This window comes from Cupressus sempervirens, chromosome 1 (assembly GCF_028749045.1).
Source record: "Cupressus sempervirens isolate cs-2001-9-10 chromosome 1, ASM2874904v1, whole genome shotgun sequence".
Taxonomy (NCBI): Eukaryota; Viridiplantae; Streptophyta; class Pinopsida; order Cupressales; family Cupressaceae; genus Cupressus; species Cupressus sempervirens.
The window spans coordinates 624,254,019-624,279,240 of record NC_143118.1 but is presented as its reverse complement, the minus strand read 5'-3'; the positions used below and the strand labels follow the sequence as shown (position 1 = coordinate 624,279,240).

Below are 25,222 nucleotides of genomic sequence, written 5' to 3'. Positions count from 1 at the left end.
GTCTCGCTTGACTTGCGGGTCACATCGTGACACACGGATCACGAGCAAGCTGACCTGGCCACGGCAGCAAGAAATTGGGTGGCGAAAAAAATTAAAAAACTCATTTTTTTTAATGTTTTTTTTTTTCTTTCTTATTCTTATAACCCTAAAAGGGCTTTCATAACACTCTATTGTGAGAAGAAGAAAGAGAGAGAGGGGTAGAAGAGAAATAGAGTGTCCTTGTTTTGCAACCAGCTGAAAGGAAGAAGAGAAAAACTTGCATTTGTGATATTGGAGCTTGCATTTAGATCATCAAAGAATTTATAAGAGCTCTTCTCAACACTTCCCAAAGCATTTGAAAGAGGTAAGAGTTGATTTTTTAGATTTTGACGATTTTTTTCTCTATGCTTATGGGTTTTTTGGATGAATTGTTTTTGTTTGTTTATGGGTTTTTTTACTTTAGATCTTCATAAAATACAATGCTTAAATGGTAATATTTGGTCTAAAATGTCTTATTGCAACAACTTTTACATTTTTCCTTACTCGTAATGGTTCCTGGAGGTAAAAAAACCCAGGCTCTCTATAGGCAACAAAAAAGATGAGTGTTGGAAGTACACCATAGACTTTCCGGGTAGAGCTAGAACCCAAACAAAATGCCTATTTTGTAAAACCATTAATAGTGGGGGGATAAATAGATTGAAATACCAAATTGCTAGCATACGTGGTCATGATACTAAGCCTTGTAGAGGTGCAACTGTTGAGGCTCAACGTTTTTGTTACGTTGCCTTAGAAAAATATGAACAAGAAAAGGAATTAAAAAATAATAATTAGCAGAGTTAGCTCAGATTGGTTCCAATTCCCTTCCACGCTCATCTGGAAATGTTTCTGAGTCAATAGGTTGTGTTGGAGAAGGTTCTTCCCTTCCCCACTATCGTCTCAGTGCTTCTACTAGTCGTACTTCTTCTACATCTATTCCTTGCACTGATAGTGATGCTGCGACTGCTGCCCCTTCTAGTATTACTGGCTTTACCTTTCGTCCTACAGTCAAAAAATCTAGGTTGGACAATTCTTTTGTACCGTGTTCCACTCCTAGTGCACAACCCTCACTTGAGAGCTTGGGCTAGAATAAGGAGATACATGGAATTGGAATAAGAGCAATTTGCAAGTTTTGGTTTTTCTGCAACATTCCATTTATAACAGCCAAGTACTTCAACTTCATTTATATTTAATTGTTTTACGTTTTAAACTTTTAAGTTTTAAAATTTAAATTCAATTTTACACTTTTAACTTAATGTTGAAAATTTGAAATATGCTAATTAAAATATTTTTATAAATGTAACAGGACTCCTTATTGGCAGGGGATGATTGATGCAGTGTCCATCTGTGGTGCCAGGTTTAAAGCCCCCACTGAAGATGAGTTGAGTGGCCTCCTTTTACTAAATATGGTTGAGGAGATAAAACTTGAGTTGGAGGACCATAGAAAGATTTGGAGCCAAAAGGGGTGTATCATTATGACGGATGGATGGACAGATAGGAGGAATATGACCCTCCTCAATTTTTTTGTTTCTAGCGGAGGTAATTCATCATCCTCTACTTCTTGAAGTCTAAAATTTAATGTATTATTGAATAACGAAAATTTTGTTTTATTGACTATTGATTCTTGAATGATAATATTTTGTTTAATTTTCACTTTCAGGATCCACCATTTTTTGAGGTCTATAGATAATGCAGCTAATTATGTTGGATCCTACTTGATAATGCAGCTAATTATGTTGCTGCAAGTAAAATTTTAATTTCTAACTTTCTAAGTTCTAAATAAATTGTTTTAGTTTTTCATTAAATTTTGAATATTAAAAGTTTTTTTAATACATCAAAAAATTTTATTGTTTACTAACTAATTTAAAATTGCTGCAGGAAAACTTTTGATGGAGAGACACCCAAAATCTTTTGGACTTCATGTGCGGCCCATTGCATCAACCTCATGTTAGAAGATATTAGCAAAGCTTGTATGGGTGAAATCATGTGTTGCTAAGGCCAAAAATCTTTGTAAGTTCATCTATTATCATGCCTTGGTACTCAACACTATAAGGCAATACATGAAGGGAAAGGAGTTGGCTCGTCCTGGTATCACAAGATTTGCCTCTAATTTTATCACACTAAAATCTTTGCTGAGTTCAAGGTTAGCTTTGAGGTGCATATTTGCTGGTCCAGAATGGAGTTCCTCCTCCTTTGCCACTAGCCCTGTAAGGATAGATGCAACAAAATGCATTTATGATGATGAAGGTTTTTGGGAGCCATGTTCGAAGATTGTAGAGGTAATTTAAATTTTAAAAGCTTGAGTCTTAAAATTTTATAAATTAATTTATCTCATACATATTTTTGTTTTATTTTCATTGTGCAACTTTGCAAAGTTTCATCATTCACTAAATTGTTTTTTTATTTAAATGTTTAGTAGATCACTGAGCCCCTTGTAGCCCTCTTACGAGTTGTTGATGGGGAGAAGCCCTCTATGGGCTACATATAAGAGGGCATGGATAGGGCCAAGGAGGCTATTAAGGCCAAATATGTATGAGTTGAGGAAAACTATGGCCCTATTTGGGACATAATTGATAGAAGATGGCAAAATCAGCTTCATAAGCCCATCCACGCAGCAGCCTATTACCTCAATCTAGCATACCGTTTCCATGAAGATTTCAAGGAAGATGAGGAGGTTCTTAGTGGCCTATACACTGTGATATTGAAAATGGCCACTAATGCCACATGTATATTGCTTGAGATGGATGCCTATAATAATGCATCAAGGCCCATTTTTTCAAGTGAAATTTTTGAAATGAGACTAATATTTTTTTCTTTTCCTTTTTTCAAAATTCAGATAGATGGTGGCAAATGTTTGGGCCTTCAACCAAAAACCTTCAGCAAATCGCCATCTACATTATGAGCTAGCCAAGTAGCGCTTCTAGATGTGAGCGCAACTGAAGCATGTTCAAGCACATCCACTCGAAAAGACATAACAGGTTGTCTATGGAGAAAATGAATAGGCTAGTCTTTGTGCGTTACAACCTGCGCATTAGGACCAGGGAGATTTTGGATGGTGACACCTCTTCGAATACTCTAGAGGAGGTTGATCCAGAGTCTGAGTAGATCACTAAGGCTACTAATCCTGTCTTTGATGATGAGGACCTACAGTGGGTTGACCAGGCAAATAGAGAGAGCCAGGCTGAGGCTGTGGCTATGGCAGCAAAGGACCAGAGAGCTCCAATTGCTCCTAGTGGCACCTCACAGGCATTGGCAGAGCCAAAGACTACAGTTGATCCTAGTGGCACCTCACAGGCATTGGCAAAGCCAGAGACTACAGTTGATCCTAGAGGCACCTCACAGGCTGATGCTATGGCTAATCAATCATCTAAGGCGTACCTTAGACGCCTTACTAAGAGGCATTTTATAGATTATACTAAGCTTGAGATTGAGGTTGAGGTTGGGGATGAAGATGAGGATGAGGATGAGGATGATGATGAGGACTCCGACTAGGAGCCATAGCTATAGTCTTGTTTTAACTTTTTGTTTAACTTAACATATGATCAAAATTTGGAACATATACATTGATGAGGGACATTTGATGATGACTATTGAATCTTGATGTGTTGGATTTCATAATACATATACATTTTGATGGGTTGCATGGATTTATTATTTTATATATGATTCTATGTTTTACTTTTATAATATTTCCTTCAACTATTGTTTAAACTTTAATTACTAGTAATATAGTATTTAGCAATTTACCTTTGTAGTATTGTACTTGTTGAAAATCTGATTGAAAAGATCATTATAAGAAAATTGATTGCAGAAAAGGAGATTGTTGCAAAAAAGAAAGATGGTTGATAAAGAATGTTTTCAATCATTGTTTTGTCATTGATGTCAAACCTGCTATTTGCTAAAATGACAATTGCTTATAAGATCCAAGCACTATCACTTAGTTGATTGATGAAGAGGATTTAATCAACAAGATGTAACAAAAGCACCTAAGGGAAAGGTTGAGTTATGGTTTTGTAATGAAGTGCAAGGATCAGTTAAGACAATGGTAAAATGATGTATTGATAATATACTTGAAAATAAAAAGGCTGGCCACACTTAGAAACACTAGAAGAATAAGTTGAAACAAGGTTGACTGCAAAGCTTAACTAAGTTCATTAGTGAGTGTCGAGCAAGCTAGTTCCAGATGGGCAAATTTTCAATTAGTGTCGAGCAAATGAAAAATTTGGTATGTGTCGAGTGGTACAGAAGGAGTCGAGCATGTTCAAGTGCTGAGCAAAGTAACAGGTGTCAAGCATCAGAAAAATTTAGTGGATGCCGAGTGAATCCACAGTAGGTGTCGAGCATCAGTAAAATGTAGTTGATGCCAAGTAACACAGTATGTGCCGAACACTAGAATTTCAATAGTGTCGAGCTGTTGCATTATTTGAAAATTCAAAGATTCGCCAGATCTGAGCCAACAAATTTGTTACCTTGAATTTTGTGAACCAGATGGAGGATAAAGATAATGCGCTAGTGGCACAAAATTTTATGTAAACAGTTTTTTAGAGAATTCAAGAGGATTCTTCATGATGTTTCTAGAAGGAATAAGATATAGGTTAGATTCAATGAATCCTACCTAATCCATTCGAACTAAAATTAAAGGAAGGACGAATCGAGCGGGAAAAGCAATTTCAGACTTCTATTTAAGGAGTCACAGGCCAAGAAGTAAGAGTTGCTGGTGTGCCAAAATTGCGAAGTGGTTGAACGGTGTTAAGGAGAAGACATCAAGAGGAGAAGGAAGAACAAAGCACAGAGACTGCTTCGATTAGTGGTCATATAGGAGATTGCACTAGTACATCGAGCATAGAAACTAAAGGAGACCAAGCTTGAAAGGACAAGTTGTCAAAGCTGTAGAGACTGAAAGCCAAGCAAATTGTGAAGAGTTGAACTATGATCTAAAATCTGCAAGATAAGTTGTGAGTTGTATCAGATCAAAAGCCCTTGTTGTTACTCTCTAACAATTGTGTAAGCTAGGGTAAAATCCTATGGACTTAGGTTGGTTTAATAGCCATTTGTAAATCCTTTAACAGGGTGGAATTCCAACTGAATGTTATAAAGTCCTCTAACCAAGCCCACTTCTAACAAGGTGGATAAATCCTTTAACCAGGTCACATTTAACAGTGTGTTATAGCCTTTAACAAGGCAAGTCTTTCATAGGGCATCACTTCAAAAGAGTGAGAATTGAGTAGCATGTTACTGGTGGTTTTTCCAAAATTGGGTTTCTACATAAATCACTGTGTTATGTGTTGATCTTTCATGTGTTATGCTTGCATTGGTTTACAGTAACTTGCTAAGTAGGAAAGTTTAAGCTTGGATGAATGAACAGTTTTAAAGGCTCACTTTACTTGATGAATAAAATTTTAATTGGACATTTGGACTTTGAATAACTGATTCACCCCCACCTCAATTATTCTAAAGCATTTCTAACAATTGGTATCAGAGTCATCTGCTGATTTAGTTTAAAGGTACTAGAAGCAGGAAGATCAAAATGTCCAAGAGAGAAGTTCTTAAGCTCAACAGAGCTACCAAGGAGATAGATACACAATGCTATTTGTGGATGACTACTCTAGGATGATGACTGTCATGTTTTTAAAGCAAAAATGTGATGCATTTCAAATATTTAAATGGTATTTGGTCAAGGTTGAGAAAGAAACAGAAAAGAGTCTAAAGTGCCTGAAATCAGACAGAGGAGGAGAGTTTACATCAAAAGAATTTGAAGCATTTTGCAATGATAAAGGTATCAAAAGGCAAACATCAGCACCAAGAACTCCACCACAAAATGGCATTGCAGAAAGAAGGAATAAATCAGTAATAAACTGTCAAAACATTAATGATGGAGAAAAATGTTGCTCTGAAGTGTTGGAGAGAAGCTGTAAGTACTGTTATTTACACCCTGAGTCAAGTACAAGTCAAAAAAAGAATAAATGCAACACCTTTTGAACTATGGTATGGACACTCACCTAATGTAAAACATTTCAAAGTGTTTGGTTGTAAATGTTATATTCTTAAAGATACTAAAAATGGCAAATTTGATGCAAAGAGTGATGAAGGCATATTCCTTGGTTACTCCACTAGAAGCAAAGCATATAAGTTTTTGAATACTAACACTAACAAGATTGTGGAGAGTGCAAATGTAAATTTTGATGAGCATGTAGAAGTCCAAGTTGTTGAATCCAAGAAACTAGAAAATTATAGATCTTTTGTATACTTCTATGAAGGAATACCAACTGAAGATGATGTTACCAATCAAGTTGGGAATCAACAACAAATCTCAGTATTAGCCGAGTCAAAGCCAGTGAATGCCAAGCTGCATTCAAAAGCCGAGTTGCAGAATGAAGAAAATGCACATTCTGATTCTGAAATCAATACACATGGAAGAGATAATGAAATACCAGAAAGTGATGTGCAAAGTGACTCTGACGCTGAAGGACTAAACATGGAAAGAAAGATAAAACTAAGACTATCCAGGTATGTGAGAAAACATCACCTTGCAGAACAAATCATTAGTGACAAGGATGCAAGACCAATGACAAGAAACAGACTAAGGAATGAATCATGTCTGCTCAGCAAGGTTGAGCCCAAAACAGTGAAAGATGCAATACAAGATGATAATTGGCATAAAGCTATGGAAGAGGAGATAGATCAAATTGAGAAGAACAATACTTGGACCCTAGTTCCAAGACCAGCTGATAAAAATGTAATTGGTACCAAATGGGTCTTTAGAAACAAACTTGATGAGAATAGAGAGATAACAAGAAATAAGGCCAAACTAGTCTGCAAAGGCTATGCACAAGAAGAAGGATTGGACTGTGGAGAAACATTTGCCCCTATTGCAAGAATGGAAGGAGTAAGAACACTACTTGCATATGCTGCCTATAAAAGTTTCAAAGTCTACCAAATGGATGTAAAGTCTGCTTTTCTGAATGGTATACTAGAAGAGGAAGTCTACATAGAACAGCCAGAGGGATTTGTTAATGACAGCAACAAGGATATGATCTGCAAATTGCATAAAGCACTTCATTGTTTGAAACAAGCACCTAGAGCATGGCATGAGAGACTGCATAAATACCTTGTGAAGATAGGGTTTGAGAGAACAGATGACAACAACAACCTGTATATCAAGGTAGAGAAAGGTAAAGACATTTTGATATCTAAAATCTTTGTTGATGATATAATATTTGGAGAAAAAGATGTTCTATGCAAAGATTTTGTTGATCAAATGAAACATGAGTTTGAGATGTCAATGTTTGGAGAAATCAATTTCTTTGTTGGATTACAAGTACATCAACTAAAGCATGGCATATTTGTGATCCAATCAAAATACATCAAGGAGATACTCAAGACATTTGGATTAGAAGAATCAAAACTAGTCAGTACACCAATGGTAATAGGACATAAGTTATCGAAAAATAATGAGTCAGCTTAAGTGAATCAGACAATGTATAAATTAATGATTGGAAAGTTGCAGTATGTTGTACATAGTAGACAAGACATTGCATTAGCTGTTGGAATAGTGGCAAAATTTTTTGCTAATCCAAGAGAGAATCATCTAATAGCAATAGAGAGAATACTGAGGTACCTAAAAAGAACTGATGACTTTGGTTTATACTACAAGAGAAGTGAAAAGTTTGAGTTAAAAGCCTAAACTAATGCAAACTAGGGAGGTAATATTGATGACAGAAAGAGCACCAGTGGAGGAGCACTTTTCTTAGGGAAAAGATTGATTACTTGGACTAGCAAAAAGCAAAGTTGTACCTCACAATCCACAACATAAGCTGAATATGTTGATGCTGCTATCAACTGCACTAATATTGTATGAATCAAACATCTGTTGCAAGGTATGAAGGAAAAAGTAACTGAACCTGTGATACTCTATTGTGATAATACAAGTGCCATCAACATATCAAAAAATCTTGTAATGCATGCCAAAACAAAGCATATTGCAATCACGTATCACTATGTCAGAATTGGTGGAGGACAAGCAAATAAAGATGGAATATGTCAATTCAAAAGAACAGATTGCTAACATCTTTACAAAAGCACTACCTAAAGATGTTTTTGAGTATCTTAGAGGTAAGTTAGGGGTGATACCCCTAGCCAAGGCTACTTGAGATAAAACAAGACTGCCCTACATCAAATGAGTTGATTGATCGGCATATCATACATTGATGCAGAGGATGTTTACTTTAGGGTCATGCCTGAAGTAATCAAAGTGCTTAAGTTCCAAATCAGTCACAAGCAAGGTGACAGAGGAGAAATTGGAGTACCTGCAAATACTTCACTTGCATATTAAGATGCTAAAACAGTATGTCTTTGGCATTGTTGTCAAAGAGGGAGAAATTATGTAAGAAACTGATCGACAGGATCAAATGGACAAAGAGAGTAGCCGATACCAGAACATGATCAATGCATGCAGAGGGAGAAATAATGTAAGGAGTCTAGTGTAGCAAAAAGAAAAAGAATGTTCAAATATGTAAAAGGAAATAGCAGCTCAAAAGGAGAAATCAGTACAAAAAAAAATCAATCAGAGGAAGACAGTTTATCAGCAAAGAATTTAGATGGAGTCATAAGCTAGTTTATGTTGCTGATAAAATGAATAGTTTTGAATAAAGTTTTTTTTTTGGCATTTGATTTACTGTTTTAACCTAGTTAGCATTTGTTAACTTGGTTGATCAGTTTGATTTGCCATCAATGCCAAAGAGGGAGATTGTTGGAAATCTGATTGAAAAGATATTATAAGAAGAAGACTGATTGCAAAGAGAAATTGTTGCAAAGAAGAACAATGGTTGATAAAGAATGTTTTCAATCATTGTTTTGTCATTGATGTCAAACTTGCTATTTGCTAGAATGGCAATTGCTTATAAGATCCAAGTACTATCACTTAATTGATTGATGAAGAGGATTTAATCAACAAAATGTAACAAAAGCACCTAAGGGAAAGGTTGACTTATGGTTTTGTAATGAAGTGCAAGGATCAGTTAAAACAATGGTAATGATGTATTGATAATATACTTGAAGATACAAAGGCTAGCCACACTTAGAAACACTAGAAGAATAAGTTGAAACAAGGTTGACTGCAAAGCTTAACTAAGTTCATTAGTGAGTGCCAAGCAAGCTAGTTCGAGTTGAGCAGATTTTCAGTTAGTGCCAAGCAAATGAAAAATCTAGTGTGTGTCGAGTGATACAGAAGGAGCCGAGCATGTTCAGGTGCCGAGCAAAGTAACAGGTGCCGAGCAAAGTAAAAACTTAGTGGATGCTGAGTGAATCCACAATAGGTGTCGAGCATCAGTAAAACGTAGTTGATGCCGAGTAACACAGTATGTGCCGAACACCAAAATTTCAATAGTGTCGAGCTTTTGCATTATTTGAAAAGTCAAAGATTCGCCAAATCTGAGCCGACAAATTTGTTACCTTGAATTTTGTGAACCAAATGGAGGATAAGGATGATGAGCTAGTGGCACAAAATTTTATGTAAACAGTTTTTTAGAGAATTCAAGAGGATTCTTCATGATGTTTCTAGAAAGAACAAGATATAGGTTAGATTCAATGAATCCTACCTAATCCATTCGAACTAAAATTAAAAGAGGGAAGAATCGAACGGGAAAAGCAATTCCAAACTTCTATTTAAGGAGTCACAGGCCAAGAAGTAAGAGTTGTTGGTGTGCCAAAATTGCAAAGTGGTTGAAAGGTGTCAAAGAAAAGACATCAAGAGGAGAAGGAAGAACAAAGCACGGAGACTGCTTCAATTAGTGGTCATATAGGAGATTGCATTGGTACATCGAGCATGGAGACTCAAGGAGACCAAGCTTGAAAGGAGGACAAGCTGTCAGAGTTGCAGAGACTGAAAGCCAGGCAAATTGTGAAGAGTTGAACTGTGATCTGAAATCTACAAGATAAGTTGTGAGTTGTATCAGATCATAAGCCCTTGTTGTTACTGTCTAACAATTGTGCAAGCTAGGGTAAAATCTTATGGACTTAGGTTGGTTTAGCAGCCATTTGTAAATCTTTTAACAGGATGGCATTCCAACTGAATGTTCTAAAGTCCTCTAACCAGGTCCACTTCTAATAGGGTGGATAAATCCTTTAACCAGGTCACATTTAACAGTGTTGTAGCCTTTAACAGAGCAGGCCTTTCACAGGGCATCACTTCAAAAGAGTGAGAATTGAGTAGCATGTTACTGGTGGTTTTTCCCAAATTGGGTTTCCACGTAAATCACTGTGTTATGTGTTGATCTTTCATGTGTTATGCTTGCATGTTGGTTTACAGTAACTTGCTAAGTAGGAAAGTGTAAGCTTGGATGAATGAACAGTTTTAAAAGCTCACTTTATTTCATGAAAAAAGTTTTCATTGGACATTTGGACCTTGAATAACTGATTCACCCCCCCTCTCAGTTATTCTAAAGCATTTCTAATAGTACTTATGTAATCAATGTATGTTAGATTTTTAACTATGTGCATTATGATCAAATTATCTTCTATTTAATGATGTTATTGTGTGTTTAAGCTTTATTTAATAATGGGTGCATGGAATGTTCTTTAAATCCCAAAAAATCTCAAAATTTCGAAGTTTTTTGAAATGTCCCCCTTCTGATTTTATATGATATTTAAAACTTCTAATCAGATTTTAAAATCAAACCCATATTTCAAAAGACCAACCAATTTCTCAATAAAACCCAAATCGGGTATGCTCGAAATAGTGCCAAAAACTTCACAGCTTCACATATTATTAATAAATCTGAAAGTAGACATTTCTACAAAAAATTTGCCAACATAACAGCCCACAAAATGACATTTCCAGATCTATATAGAGTTTACACAGTAGCTCCCAAACAGAGGACAAAAACAATGCTCATCGGGCTCCCGAAAACAACACAAAATAGCTCAGAAACATCGCAAAACACTAATAATCTATCATAGAAGTATAACCACGACCAAATACATGTATTCTGCTCTATTTTAACATCTAAATCTCTGCAACACAGCAGAAATGAAATACTCAACCGGAAACACTAAACTCTTACAAGAAACACACTCGAAAACTCACAAATTTGCATTGTTCAGCACAAGGGAAAACTCTGCATAAGCTTGTACATGGAATGGCCTCAAACTCTCATCTTTAGCCTCCCTAGAAACCTGCAAACTCCCGTCCTTGGGTCTTCTCCTCCACAAGTTTGGCAGCCTCTGAAGAACAACTAAGCAATGAATAAAATTCAAGTTCTAAAATGAGCTCAAAATGCATCCAAATCCCTTTAAAAGAGGGCATAACCCTAACTCACAACCAAGAGGGGTTAATAATACATATTTTAATAATAATTTTCATTTATTAATCCATGGTTTCAAAAGATTAGCCCCTTTTGCCGAAACTTCACTTTTTGAGCCTGCCTGCCTTAGCAAAATTTATTATTTTTAATTATTTGAAAAGGGAACATGACAAGTGCTCCCCTCCCAAATATTGCTTGTCCTCAAGCAATGAAGGTTGGGATGCTCAAGAATATGTGCTCCTTTCCAAGTTGCATCCTCCAAAGGTAATCCTTTCCATTTGACCAAATGCTCTATGATGCTCCTATTTCTCAATATTTTCTCTCTTGTATCCAAAACCTCTTCTGGTATCAAAACTAATTTCCCTTCATCATCAAGAAGTGGTAATTTTGTAGATACTATGGTTTGCTGGTCTAGAACCTTCTTCAAGCAAAAGACATGGAAAACATTATGTATTTTGTTGTTTGGTGGGAGCTCCAATTCATAAGCTACCTCTCCTACCTTCCTGATGATCTTATAAGGCCCATAAAACCTTGGCTTGAGCTTTTGTGCCCCACTCCTCTTCAAGGTGCTTTGCTTACATGGTTGCAACCTAACAAATACCAAATCTCCCACCTCAAAAGATCTTTCAGTCCTTTTCCTATCAGCATACAACTTCTGTTGGTTCTGTGCATGTTATAGATTATCCTTGAGGGACCTTATTATGTCTTGGCTTTGCTTGACAAAATCACTTGTTGCAGGTACTCTGCTATCTGAAAGCACTAGATCAACAAAGGAAATGGCATCATAACCATAAAGAGCACGAAAAGGAGGCATACCAATAGACATGTGATGAGATGTATTCTAACAATACTCCCCTAGGTGCAACCATTTCAGCCAAGCATGTTGTTGATTTGAAACATAGTTCCTCAAATATCCCTCAATCCATTTAATAACTATCTTTGTTTGTCCATCTGTTTGAGGGTGATAGCTAGTACTGAGAGTGAGTTCAGTTCCTGCCAAATTAAAGAGCTCCTTCTAAAAAGAGCTAAGGAATCTACTGTTCCGGTCACTAACGATGTTTCTAGGCAAGTCATGTAATCTAAAAATTTCCTTTAAGAACAATTCGGCCACTTGTGATGCCTTGAAATCAGATGTGATGGGAAAGAAATGTGCATACTTAGTTAATCTATCTACCACCACATATATGCAATCCTTACCTTGAACCTTGAGCAACCCAGTGATAAAAGTCCATGGAAATACTTTCCCATTTTTGTTCAGGAATAGGAAGTGGCTGCAACAACCCTGCAGGAAAAATTTGCTCACTCTTGTTTTGTTGGCATACCATACATTCCTTAATGTGTTTAAGGACATCCTCCTTCATAGCCTTCCATGCAAACCGCTCTCGAAGTTGCCTATATGTCTTGAAGTATCCTTGATGACCAGCCAAAGGAGTGTCATAAAAGGCCCTCCATATCCTCTCCTTAATTTTTGATCCTGGCACTAAGAAGATCCTATTCTTGTAATAAATCAATTCATCAACAACCTTGTACCTGTTATCATCCACTAACTTATCCAAAATCTTGGTGGCAAAGGAATCTTTAGCATACTCTGAAATTATGGAGACTTTCCAATCAGCAGAGATAGATGTTAAGAAACACAAAGTGGGCTTTCTTAAGAGAGTATCAACAACCACATTATTCTTTACTTTCATGTATTCAATATCAAAATCATAAGCTTGCAATTTGCTTACCCATTTTTGTTGTGATTATTCAAATCCTTTTGATTCAAGAAGAACCTGAGGCTATTATCGTCTGTCTTTACAATGAATCTCCCACATACCAAATATTATCTAAACTTATGAAGTGCATGCATGATTGCCAAGATTTCCTTATCATAGATAGAGTAACCTTTCTCTGATTGATTTAATTTTCTACTCTCAAATGCTATTGGATGTCCCCTTTGAGTTAAGACAACCCCTATACCTTCTCCAAAAGCATCACATTCAACAACAAAAGGTAAAGAGAAATCTGGAATTGCAAGCACAGGGCATGAACTCATTACCTCCTTAAGTTTATCAAATGTTTTTTGTGCCTCTTCTGTCCAAACAAAAGCTCCTTTCTTTGTCAAATCTGTCAAGGGGGCAGCAAGCTGAGAAAATCTCTTGGCAAATCTCCTATAGTAGCTACACAACCCGAAGAAACCTCTCAATTGTGCAAGATTAGTGGGTGGAGGCCAATCCAAAATTGCCTGAATTTTTTGTTGATCAACCTGTACTCCTTTAGAACTTATAATGTGTCCCAAATATAGGATCTCTGTCAAACCAAACTCACATTTAGATAGCTTAGCATAGAAGGATTGCTGCTCCAAGATTCCCAAAATAGCGTCTATGTGCTTTAGATGCTCTTCCCATGTTTTACTGTAAATCAAGATATCATCAAAAAATACCAAAACAAATTTTCGAAAATGCTTACTGAATACCTTATTCATACAAGATTGGAATGTTGTTGGTGCATTAGTGAGGCCAAATGGCATAACAAGAAATTCAAAGTGCCCATAGTGACATCTGAAAGCGGTCTTTTCCACATCTTCCCTCCTCATTCGGATTTGATGGTACCCTGATCTTAAGTCAATTTTTGAGAAGTATACATCACCATGTAACTCATCAATGACTTCATCTATGCATGGTATGGGATACCTATTTTTTATGGTCTTCTTGTTTAGAGCCCTGTAGTCTATACACATTCTCATTGTACCATCCTTTTTCTTGACAAGTACCACAGATGATGCAAATGGACTAGAGCGAGGCCTTATGAATCCCATATCTAGGAGTTTCTTAATAGTTTTTTTCTATTTCTTCCTTATAACCTCTTGGATGGCGGTATGGAGTTGTTATAACTAGTTTGGCACCCTGTTCTAACTCTATAACATGTTCAAAACCTCTATCTGGTGGTAATCCTAGAGGCAAATCATTGAAAACTATACTATGCTTATCAAGAAAATTTAGAATTTCAAAATGGAAATCACCTTGATTCTTTGGAGAGCTTGTTGGACGGATTATGACTCCTACTACCCATGCTACTTGTCCTCTTCGAAAAGTCCTCTCCATCCTCTTTGCAATGACCACCTTAGGTGCTCCATTCGATAAGTCTCTCAATAAGACTTCTTTCCCATTGGAATGAAATTTAAACTCCATAGTTTGATGGTTCATGTAATAGCCTCTAATAGAGTGCAACCATTGAACAACCAATAAAAGATTTGTCTCCCCAATGCCAACAACAGAGAAGTCATCACATAACTCATAATCTCCTAAGGTCATCTTGAGTTGTTTCACCACCCATGTGCAAGGCATAGTGAATCCATTAGCTACAATAATGAATCCCTCAAAATCTTCTGCTTTAAGCCCTCTTTTCATGACAAATCCCTCATCAATAAAATTGTGAGTTGCCCCACTATCAAGAAGAACTGTCAACCTTTGCCCTACTAGTACCCCTCGAATTCGAAAGGGATGGTATTTTGAGACTTCTGATAATGCTGCTAAAGTGTCATCCTTGCTGATTTCTTTTTCCTTCTCTTCTTCTTCCTCCTCAGTGTCATGAAATTCCTCATGCTCATCCGAATTAGATTGTAACGCAACTTCAATATAGTGGACTTGACCTTTCCCCAAACATCTGTGTCCTGGAACCCATGGTTCTCTACAAGTGAAACAAAAAAATTTCCTTCGTAATTCACTCCTAGTCTCTTCATCTACCTTCTTTTTTGCTACATTTATCACATTCTTTGGTGGTAGTGCTAGAAAAGTCTTTTTTTGAAAATTCCCCTTATGTTGCCAAAGATTTGGGGGTTTTTGATTAGTGACTGGTTTCATAGGCACACAAGTTTTAAGTTGTGAGCTTCTTTTGATAGCTTCCTGTAAAGTTAAGGGTGAGAAAGCCTTAACTAGACCCTTAAAAGAATCTTCCAAACCATCAAGAAAAAGATAAACAATCCTCTTTTCACTCATATCAGGTACCATAACAGCCACTTTTTGAAACTCTTCTATATACTCATTAACTGATTTGGTTTGCTTCAACTTTGACAATTCTTTAAAATACTCTTCATCATTCTTGAGGTCAAATCTATCTATCACTTTTTGACTGAAATCATCAAATGTAGTTACCTGATCATGACCTTGAGTAGTCATTCCATGATACCACCAATCAAAGGCTGCATCTTCCAAGTGTAGACTTGCGAATTGAACGGCATCACTCTCCTTCATGGGGTTAAGTGTGAAGAAGGTCTATAATTTTTTTAGCCATGCTCTCACTGAAATTTTATTTGTTCCATCAAAGTAGGTGCTGTAAACTTGCTTATTTTATTTTTGAGCTCTCTTCCACTTATGTCATGCTCCCTCCTGTACTCTTTCTTGGGCATCAAAGTGTTCATCATATCCACATATTCTCTAAAAGGAACCAAACTGCGAAAGTCATCATCTAAGCCATTGTAAGTAGCTCTTAATGCAATCAAGTTACCTGTAACCTCTTCCACGGGACTAAGGGCCGGATTTGGTACCGGTGGCTCATCTGCACGCAGAAAAATAGTTTTTGTTGATTTAGAGGGTGTGGGTTTCAGATTTCTTGGCTCCTCTGAAGTGCTCCCTTTCTCATTAATAGATACAACTCCTTGCAGTTTTTCTGTCAATATCTACAAAACCTCTCTAGTTTCTGCCAAACTATCCATTGTTTGCTTCTGAGTATTTTGGATGTCTTGGAAGAATTTATTTGCCATCTCATCTGGGTCAGCCATACTTTTTCCTTCCTTGGATTTTGTACTTTTACTTTTAACTAGAGGTTTGATCAAAATTTATTTATTCTTTTCTCGCTGCAAATATCTCTTTTCTCTTTCACTTAGTTGCATACAAGCTTCTACAAACCCTCAGGCTGGCAAGATCATAGCTCTGATACCACTGAAATGTCCCCTTTCTAATTTTATATGATATTTAAAGCCTCTGATCAGTTTTTAAAATCAAACAACCAATATTTCAAAAGACCAACCAATTTCTCAATAAAAACCAAATCAGGTATGCCCAAAATAATGCCAAAAACTTCATAGCTTCACATATTATTAATAAATCTGAAAGTAGACATTTTTACAGAAATTTTGCCAACATAACAACCCACAAAATGACATTTCCAGATCTGTATAGAGTTTACACAACAGCTCCCAAACGGAGGACAAAAACAATGCTCATCGGGCTCCCGAAAACAACACAAAATAGCCCAGAAACACCACATAACACTAATAATCTATCACAGAAGTATAACCACGACCGAATACATGTATTCAACTCTATTTTAACATCTAAATGTCTACAACACAGCAGAAAACCAAACTGATATGAAATACTCAATCGGAAACACCAAACTCTTACAAGAAACACACCCAAAAACTCACAAATTTGCATTGTTCAGCACAAGGACAAACTCTGCATGAGCTTGCACATGGAATGGCCTCAAACTCCCGTCCTTAGCCTCCCTGGAAACCTGCAAACTCCCATACTTGGGTCTCCTTCTCCACAAGTTTGGCAGCCTCTGAAGAACAACAAAGCAATGAGCAAAAATCAAGTTCTAGAATGAGCCTGAAATGCCTCCAAATCTCTTTAAAAGAGAGCATAACACTAACTCACGACCAAGAGGAGTCAATAATACATATTTTAATAATAATTTTCATTTCTTAATCCACTGGTTTCCAAAAATTAGCCCCTTTTGCCAAAACTTCACTTTTTCGGCCTACCTGCCTTAGCAAAAGTTATTATTTTTAATTATTTGAAAAGGGGACATGACATTTTTTCACTTTTCCGAGTCACCGCCGAGCCACCGCTGAGTCATTTCCAAGTCCGAGCCAGGTCACAAGTCAAATTACCCTTGCCGAGTCCGAGCCGGGTCCGAGTCACGTTACTTTGGTGGAAAGTTACTAAACTAACTAAACAACTCAAAAAACAGAAAGTTACTAAGAGATGACTGAATTAAAAAGAAAGAGAGTTACATGAACATTATATTAAATATTATAATAATACTTCAATAGCCCCACACACCCTGTCTCATTGAGTTTTTCTCACATATAACACATTCTAGAGCTTACCATTGCTGCCACTAAAACCCATTAGTGTCTCCACTCTCAAACCCCCACTAGTTATTGGGATCTCTTATCATATAAGAAATTTGATTACAAAGAGTAAAGACCAAAATCAAGAACTTAAGACGGCTAAGAGTATCACCACTTAATGCTAATTGATAAAGATATATATTAAATATCTAATATTTAGCTATTGGTTGGCATTTAGTATTTATCTCGTCATATTTAGCTGAGAAGAGGACTGAGCAACTATGTAAAACCTCCTGAATTATCAATCATTGAGTGAGTCAATTAGCAAAATTAAGCAGTCTTCAAGTTATCCCCATGATCTAGTAAAAAATGTTGGGAAATTACGAGGGGGCAATCACCACCTAAAGTTAATCATCAGAAACGTAGGCATTAAAATTGTATGGAAATAACGGTTTGATGAGTTGTGGCAAAAACGATTGTGTTATCATAACTTGGGATTGCCGAAGACTATGTCATGGCCTCTGATTTGTTCTTTATGGTCGAGGTGAAAAAAGGAGCTTTCACAAGAGAGCATTTGGAAGACACATTTCATTGGGGCCTGAAACCATGCTAGATGATTGCTTGGCAATTTTCTGCACTGAATAATATAAATTCAAAAGTTACTATGAGTTTTGAATATGTAAAGTGAAGGATTCATTTAGTATTAAAAGGTAAATCACTATGTGCTCCCACCATTATTAACATTTCATAATATCAGACCTAATCATGCACACGTGTAACATAAGGCTTACCAGGCCACTATCATAGATGAAATCAACTTTAAACATGAAAAAAAGAAGTTAGGAAGAGAAAACATGAAAAACAAAATGATGGAAGAACATACCACAGCTGGAATGTCAAGTCCTCTAGCTGCAACATCAGTACAAAGTAGTACACCTTTCTCAGCACTACAGAATTCAAAATAAGTGGTGGTTCGTTTCTGCTGCTTTTGCTTGCCATGAATATCATGGCATGGCATGTCAATGTAATTCAAAAGCTCACTGTGGAACTTTACAGAGTTACAAGATGAAAAAAAGACCATTATCTGTAACCATAAACATGCCGGCAGTCAATGACCAGAAACAACAAATTATAGACATGTGATGCTGCCATTATTTAATATTTAATATGCATAAAATAAAATAAAGCTGTTGTGTAGAAAATGAAGGTAAATGCACTGAAAATATGCACGTAATCAAAAGCAACTAAAACAACCATTCACCAATCCAGACTCTAAAATGAGAAGAGAAAAGACAAGAGGATAATTATTAAAAGATGGTTATCATAGATAGAAAGGTATACTCTCCTACGAATTTGAACAAGCAAGAAAATTGAAATGTTACCTTTTTTGACTTATTCTTCTTCAAAAATGTAAATAAAAGAAGAAATCTCTTTGCACTTGGCACAACACAGTAGCCTTGCTCCAAGCCTTCCACTGTGGCCTGACACAAACAGATCATTATATCATTTTTTTAAATCTTAATGATGAATTGTTTAAAGTGCAATGCCTACTAAAGGAAAACACTAATCTTTCAAAACAAAAAAGACAAATCACCTTTGATCTTGCATCATCAACTCCAATATACTTGGGTGCATGCCGAAATGAAACACGTGCAAGGTCTTCAACCTATAGTTGAAAATTATATTATATATGGCAATGAATATAGCAACAAGACTTTAAGAGTTCCTATTCTGCAACAAACATGAAATCCAGTCATACTACCATAAAAATTTGTAAATATCTAACAATAAATAATAAATGAAGTTCTGCTCCCTCGCTCCAAAATATTTATACAGCCAACTGTTTCTATGCATGCAAAAAAAAGGGCTGACCTTTGTTGTTTGTGTAGCAGAGAAAAGGGCAGTTTGCCGCTCCTGCAAAATTTTGTTTTTCTATCATTATAAGCTGTGTTCTTGGAAAAACACTTAAGAAAATCTTCTAAACTTAAATAAACTGAAAAGTAGAAAAATAGCTTTTCTGTGCAAATTTCAGCAGTTCTACATAAAAAAAAATACTTGGTGGATTTATATCAAATTAAAATTCCAGAGCTCACCTTTGGAAGGATTTTGATGATCTGTTTCATTTCCTCCTCAAAACCTATCTCTAGAATCCGATCAGCTTCATCAATTACTAGGTACTGGAAAAGTTGCAATATTAAACCATGAAATTAGAAGATAATTAAAACAACTGAACATATAAAAAAAGGCAACATGACAAGTAGTTATAATTTTGAAGATGGCCAAACGAAGGCTTCTTTTGCAATTAGATGTTATGAAGAATTGCTGTTGTCATAATAGTGACAAATCAGTTGGCTTCACAAGTCTTATGCATATCAAAGTTTAAAATGCATAAGCATATTGAAGTAAATTCAAGAACCAAACCAAACATATGTCAAGGTAATTATAAATATCAGAAACAAGTAAGCACTCAGTTCAACAAGCAGTTTATCCATTATCAGACAATTCAGAATAATCTCTTTGCTCAGAAGGGCAAGAAATAGTCTTCCACATCTGTCAACACCAGAATCAAAGAGAATAGAACTGGCATTAAGCATGCTTGGGTTCTTGAATCTGCCCTAATTGATCGCTCCTCATCTACCAAACACCACATATGTTTTGAAAACATGCAAATCCTGTTCAAAGAAAATTTCTCCAAGACAAAACTCAAGGACAAAGTCGTAGCTTGTATGATGTGTTTCTATAAAAAGGGACGAACTCGTAGTTACTCACTCACTGTTAGATATTATATATATGTGCCTATGTGCTTCGGTTATTGTACTTATGTGGTCAGGTACTAGGCATCAACTTCACTCGAATTGGCAGGTCTAAGTATGCCCATAATATACAAATAACCCCATCAATGGTTAAATATGGAGGTAATCATGTGGCCAACTTATATCCAGCCAGAATTGTCATTCCAGTTTTTAAACGGCAGTTTCTCCTGATATGCTTATACACCCACCAGTTGCAGTATGGCAATGCTCTGTTATTTTGATATGAATGACTTGGATGCATGTTATGGTGTGTTTCTGTGTTGTACCGTAGTTGTTCTCATTGTATGTGTACCTTTGTGTTCAATGTTGCCGGTCAGCAAGTTGGGCGTAATTGCTATTGCCAACTAATTTCTGAGCAAATTTTAATATATTGTAGTTTTAACATTTCTTTTTGAGGGTTTTTGACATCTATTTGATTATTGATGAAATTTTACTATCATGGTGGTTTTATATTTTTATGTGGAGATAAAGTGATTTTGATAATTTTATAAAAGTAACTTTTACTTCATTTCCTCAACTTGGTTTTCCAATTTTAGAGGTTTTTTTTTTTCACAAAACATAGGTGAAATTCGAATTTGATTGGGAAAGCATAATTTTGACAAAGGATTATTTTGGGTGCTTTTCCTTTGGATTTCTTGATTCCAGTTGTCCTCCTCCAAATTCTGTTGCTTCCGGTGAGGTTTTCTTCATTCTCTTAAGTTATTAGGGGTTTTGGCTCATTGAAAGTTAAGTTTGATTCATTCTCTTCAAATCTTGCCTTAAAGCTTGTGATTGTTGCTATTCTGCAATGCTATGAGTTCTATAGAATAGATTCTATGATTGTTGAAGAGTTCCATAAATTCGTTGTATTCGTAGAAAAAACGGGTTTTTACTTCATCCATGGCTGGAACTATTATGGTTGAGTTGATAATTTGAATGCATTTTAGGGCTGTCAATGCATGAGGGCAAATGGGTTTTCACTATTTCTTGATATTTGTTGAAATTTGTAGCTGCGATAGATCTCTTTATCTCTGATTTTATGAGATAGAAATATGTTGTTGTAAATGAAAGATATATTTGTGATTATATTTAAGTTAATATTATGTAAAAAGACATGTGTCATATGTCATGTGAAGAGGCATGCCTATGGAAAGATGAAGAGTCTTACACAATCTATTTATATGATTGCTTGGTATATTGTAAATGAATGAAGTGAAAGCCTTGTACTATGAACAATTCTTGATCAATAAACATGATATTTTGCTGGTGTGGTTGGGTTTTACCCTTCAAGTTGAAGGGTTTTCCCACGGTAAATGTTTTGAGTATCTTGTGTATTGTTGATGCTCTTTTATTGCTGTTTATCTCTTTCTAGGTCTAAACATTAACAATATTTAGATGAATTTTGATCATAATATGCCCAAATCCAAGTTTATGCATTTTTGGGTCATTGAATTACTTTTCCATTGTAAAATTGGATCACTCTATTTATGTGAGGGCGATGGCAAGGCCGTGGTTGTTTTGCATTTGTTTCTCACCCCTTATGAGGTCAAGTATGTGCATGAGAATACTTGAAAAATGAGAATCAGTTCTTGTGAATGCATGCGAAAACCACTGGAAACAACCTGCATCTTTGAGATGGGTATAATATTGTCAAGGATCATGGCGGCAACTCACCATTCATGTGTGAATGTGAATGACCTTATCAATTTTCCGTATGTGTGGGCAAGTGGAGGCATAGCCCCACTAAGATTCCTCCTACATGCTTGTGGGATCCCATTATCCAAGGACATATTGGAGAAGGCTTAGAGATACAATCCATAGATGGCTTGGAGTCACCAGCATGTCAAGACCCTTGTATTTGCGAGAGGTTGCTTGGAGCCGCATAATCACAACATGGTGAGGCGATGGGTTACTCCATTCCCCATTGGGACTATGCAATGACACTCCCAATCTTGGATTGTGTACCCACTTGGATGGATTATTGAGTCAGTGGTCATGTGATGTTGAGTTCTTGTATCTTGCTTGGTGTTGATAACTTGACCTAGCTTGTGGTATACTCGAATGGGAGTGTGTGACACCCTGTATTCTGTATATTCATGCCTCTTGTGAATTGTGTGGTGTTGTGGATTTGCATATATGTAAACCTTGTGTGATTGTTTGGCTTGTGTTGTGTGGGTCACATGATTACCTCTATGAGTACGATGAGAGAGGACTTGTGGGTTCCTTATGGTCAACTAGTGTGACCAAGTGTTGTTAACAATTGGAGTACGAGTATCAAGCAGTCCTAAACAGTATTTGCACACTTCTAAACTAGTGACACCAAGGTGATGTACCCTAAAATTATATCCTTGCAAATTCATTTATTGGAATTAGTTCTCACTTGGATAGCATAGATTATGTTTATGTGATGGTGTACTTCGCATATTATGATGCTATAGAATCTATGTATTCATCTTTTAGGACTCAATGATTCTTTGATGTATCCTATATAATCTTGTATCTTGGATTTGATTTGATATTGATTAGCATCATTTCATGCTAGTATATTGATGAAATTATGATTTATGTCTCTTATTGGATGTCCCCAATATTTTAATAAAATATTTAATTATGTTAATTAATTAAATGGTCCTAAAAATCAAATAATATAATAAGGACTTATTTAATTAATAAAGGGGCCCACTCTTTATTTTATTTTGTCATAACTTGTCGGCCTGTCGGCATTTTTGTAATCCTTTGGGAAGGTTCCCTGAAGCCCTTTATAAGGTCGTCTTGTAGGTTGTTTTAGGGATGCGATTTATTATTTTATTGTATGTGAATTCCTGTTGGAGTTTTGTGTTATTTGCCATTTCGGAAGTGAGGGATCTTCCCTATTTGGCTTCTACAGTTTTGGTCCTCTATAGATGGAAAACTCGCCGAGTTTTTAAAACTCGCCGAGTTTTTAAAACTCGCCGAGTTTCCTAGCTCGGCGAGTTTTTCACTAGTTAACTTGCCGATTTAAAAACTCGACAGTCTGGTAAAAACTCGCCGAGTAATCGGCAAAAACTCGGCGAGTTTTTATTAAAAACTCGCGATTTACTGGTGAATATTTTGCCCGCGGCCTGTGACGGGTTAAAGCGGCAGTGAGTGTGTTTTTTCTCATTCTTTCTTGTATTTGCATTGTTTAGAGCCTTGAGGAGTGAAGAGAAGAAGGTTTGGAGGCATTCTTGACTGATTGCAAATGATTCAAGGCGGATTTGAGTGGATTGTAGAGGATTCTAACCGATTTTAGAAGACAAATTTCTTTCCAGGTATGTTCATCTTATCATAGTTTGAAAACTTTTTATAGTTTTATAACAAATGTTCTTTTGTTTTTGTTGTTGTTTGTAAATGTTTTCAAATCATTTAAAATCATTTTGAATCATTTGAAACCCTAGCTTCTAAGGATATGGTTGAAGTTTGAATCATTTTGAATCATTTGAAACCCTAGCTTCTAAGGATATGGTTGAAGTTTGTTGTTTGCTAAGGATATGGTTGAAGTTTGAAGTTTGAATCATTTGAAACCCTAGCTTCTAAGTTCTAACTTTGCTTATTCATTTTCCAATAAATTTATGTGTAGGGCAGCGGTCAAGCATTAAAAAAACATGACAAATCCGCAAGAAGAGTGGCCACAAACACCATGCCCTTCTAGATATATAGGCACTCGGCCTAAAAATGCAAGAGATAAGACATGGCGGTTTGCCTATGAAGCTCCAAATGATGTTGGGAAACTGATATGCATTCCATGTGAGAGAATTATTTCTGGAGGCATAAACCGCCTCAAATACCACCTTGCAGGCATAAAGAAACATGATTCAAATCCTTGTCTCAAGGTAACTGATGAAGAAAAAAGATTCATCAATGCCCTACTTGCAGCTGCTGAAGAGAAAAAATTGAATATGGGGAGGGCAAAATTAGCTATGAGGGCAACCATAGCTGAATCTGAAGGAGCTCCTTTTGATATGCAAGAGGAAGAAGAAGCACTTGAGAACATACCAGGATCTCTTCGTGGCCCACGGATCCGCAAACAAAATTTCTCTTTTACCGGTTCCACTTCTTCTACATCTCCTACTTCTTCATCACCATCCGGATCCCCATCAAGGATAGGGGGTTATTTTGTGCCCAGGAACACACCTGGAGCACAGCCATCATTAGAGGGCACTGCATGGTTTAAGGAGGTGCATGAGCAAACTGATATTGCAGCATTTGATTTTTGGTTTTTCAACAATATCTCAATGAATGCCGCTGATAGTCCCTATTGGGTCAATATGATCAATGCAATAACAATATCAGGCAAAGGGTACAAGCCGCCTAATCGCAAGGATATGAGTGGAAGGTTAGTATTTTACTATTTAAATTTTAGTAATTGTAAATAATTGTGATTCATTTTAGTTCATTGTTATATTTTAAATCTTAATTGTTATAACTTATTTCCTATTTTTTACTAACACTTACACTTTATTTAATATTACACCTAAATTTTGTAGGTTGCTTGACAAAGCGGTTGGTAGGGCAACATTATTTATAGAAGACCAAAAGAAAGAGTGGAAGAAGTATGGTTGCACCATTTTATCTGATGGGTGGACAAATGGAAGAAGTAGAACCATTATTAATTTCTTGGTTGCTTGCAAAGATGATGTGGTGTTTTGGAAATCTGTCGATGCCTCCAACAAAGTGAAAAATGCAGTCACATTGGCTTTAATGTTGGAGAATGTTGTCATGGAGATGGGAATAGAGAATGTGGTGCAAATAATCGCGGATAATGCAGCAGCATATGTGGCAGCAAGTAAATTCAATTTTTTATATTCGAATCAATATGAATCATAAATGTAATGCTATGGTATTATTCAATTTATATTTGATGTAATTTGTAAATACTAAATATGGAAAGTTTGTTACTGATTATTGATTTTTTGCTAATCTTTTAGGTAGAATCCTCCAAGAGAGGCATCCCACACTTTTTTGGTCACTTTGTGCAGCACATGTCCTTGACCTTCTTTTGGAGGACATAGGAAAACTTGATTGGGTGAGTCTAG

At 36.2% G+C, this 25,222-nt stretch overlaps 1 protein-coding gene across 1 annotated transcript in view; it reads right to left on the bottom strand.

The window, feature by feature from the left end:
- Positions 1-25,222, bottom strand: part of LOC149579474 (P-loop containing nucleoside triphosphate hydrolases superfamily protein) — a 56,836-nt gene that overhangs the window by 5,482 nt on the left and 26,132 nt on the right. The window contains exons 4-8 of the mRNA XM_089833008.1: positions 19,470-19,553; positions 19,249-19,290; positions 18,971-19,042; positions 18,759-18,857; positions 18,260-18,460 (exon numbers count right to left, since the gene is read on the bottom strand). Of these exons, the coding sequence (XP_089689134.1) occupies positions 18,260-18,460; positions 18,759-18,857; positions 18,971-19,042; positions 19,249-19,290; positions 19,470-19,553 (498 nt within the window). The remainder of the gene's footprint in view (positions 1-18,259; positions 18,461-18,758; positions 18,858-18,970; positions 19,043-19,248; positions 19,291-19,469; positions 19,554-25,222) is intronic.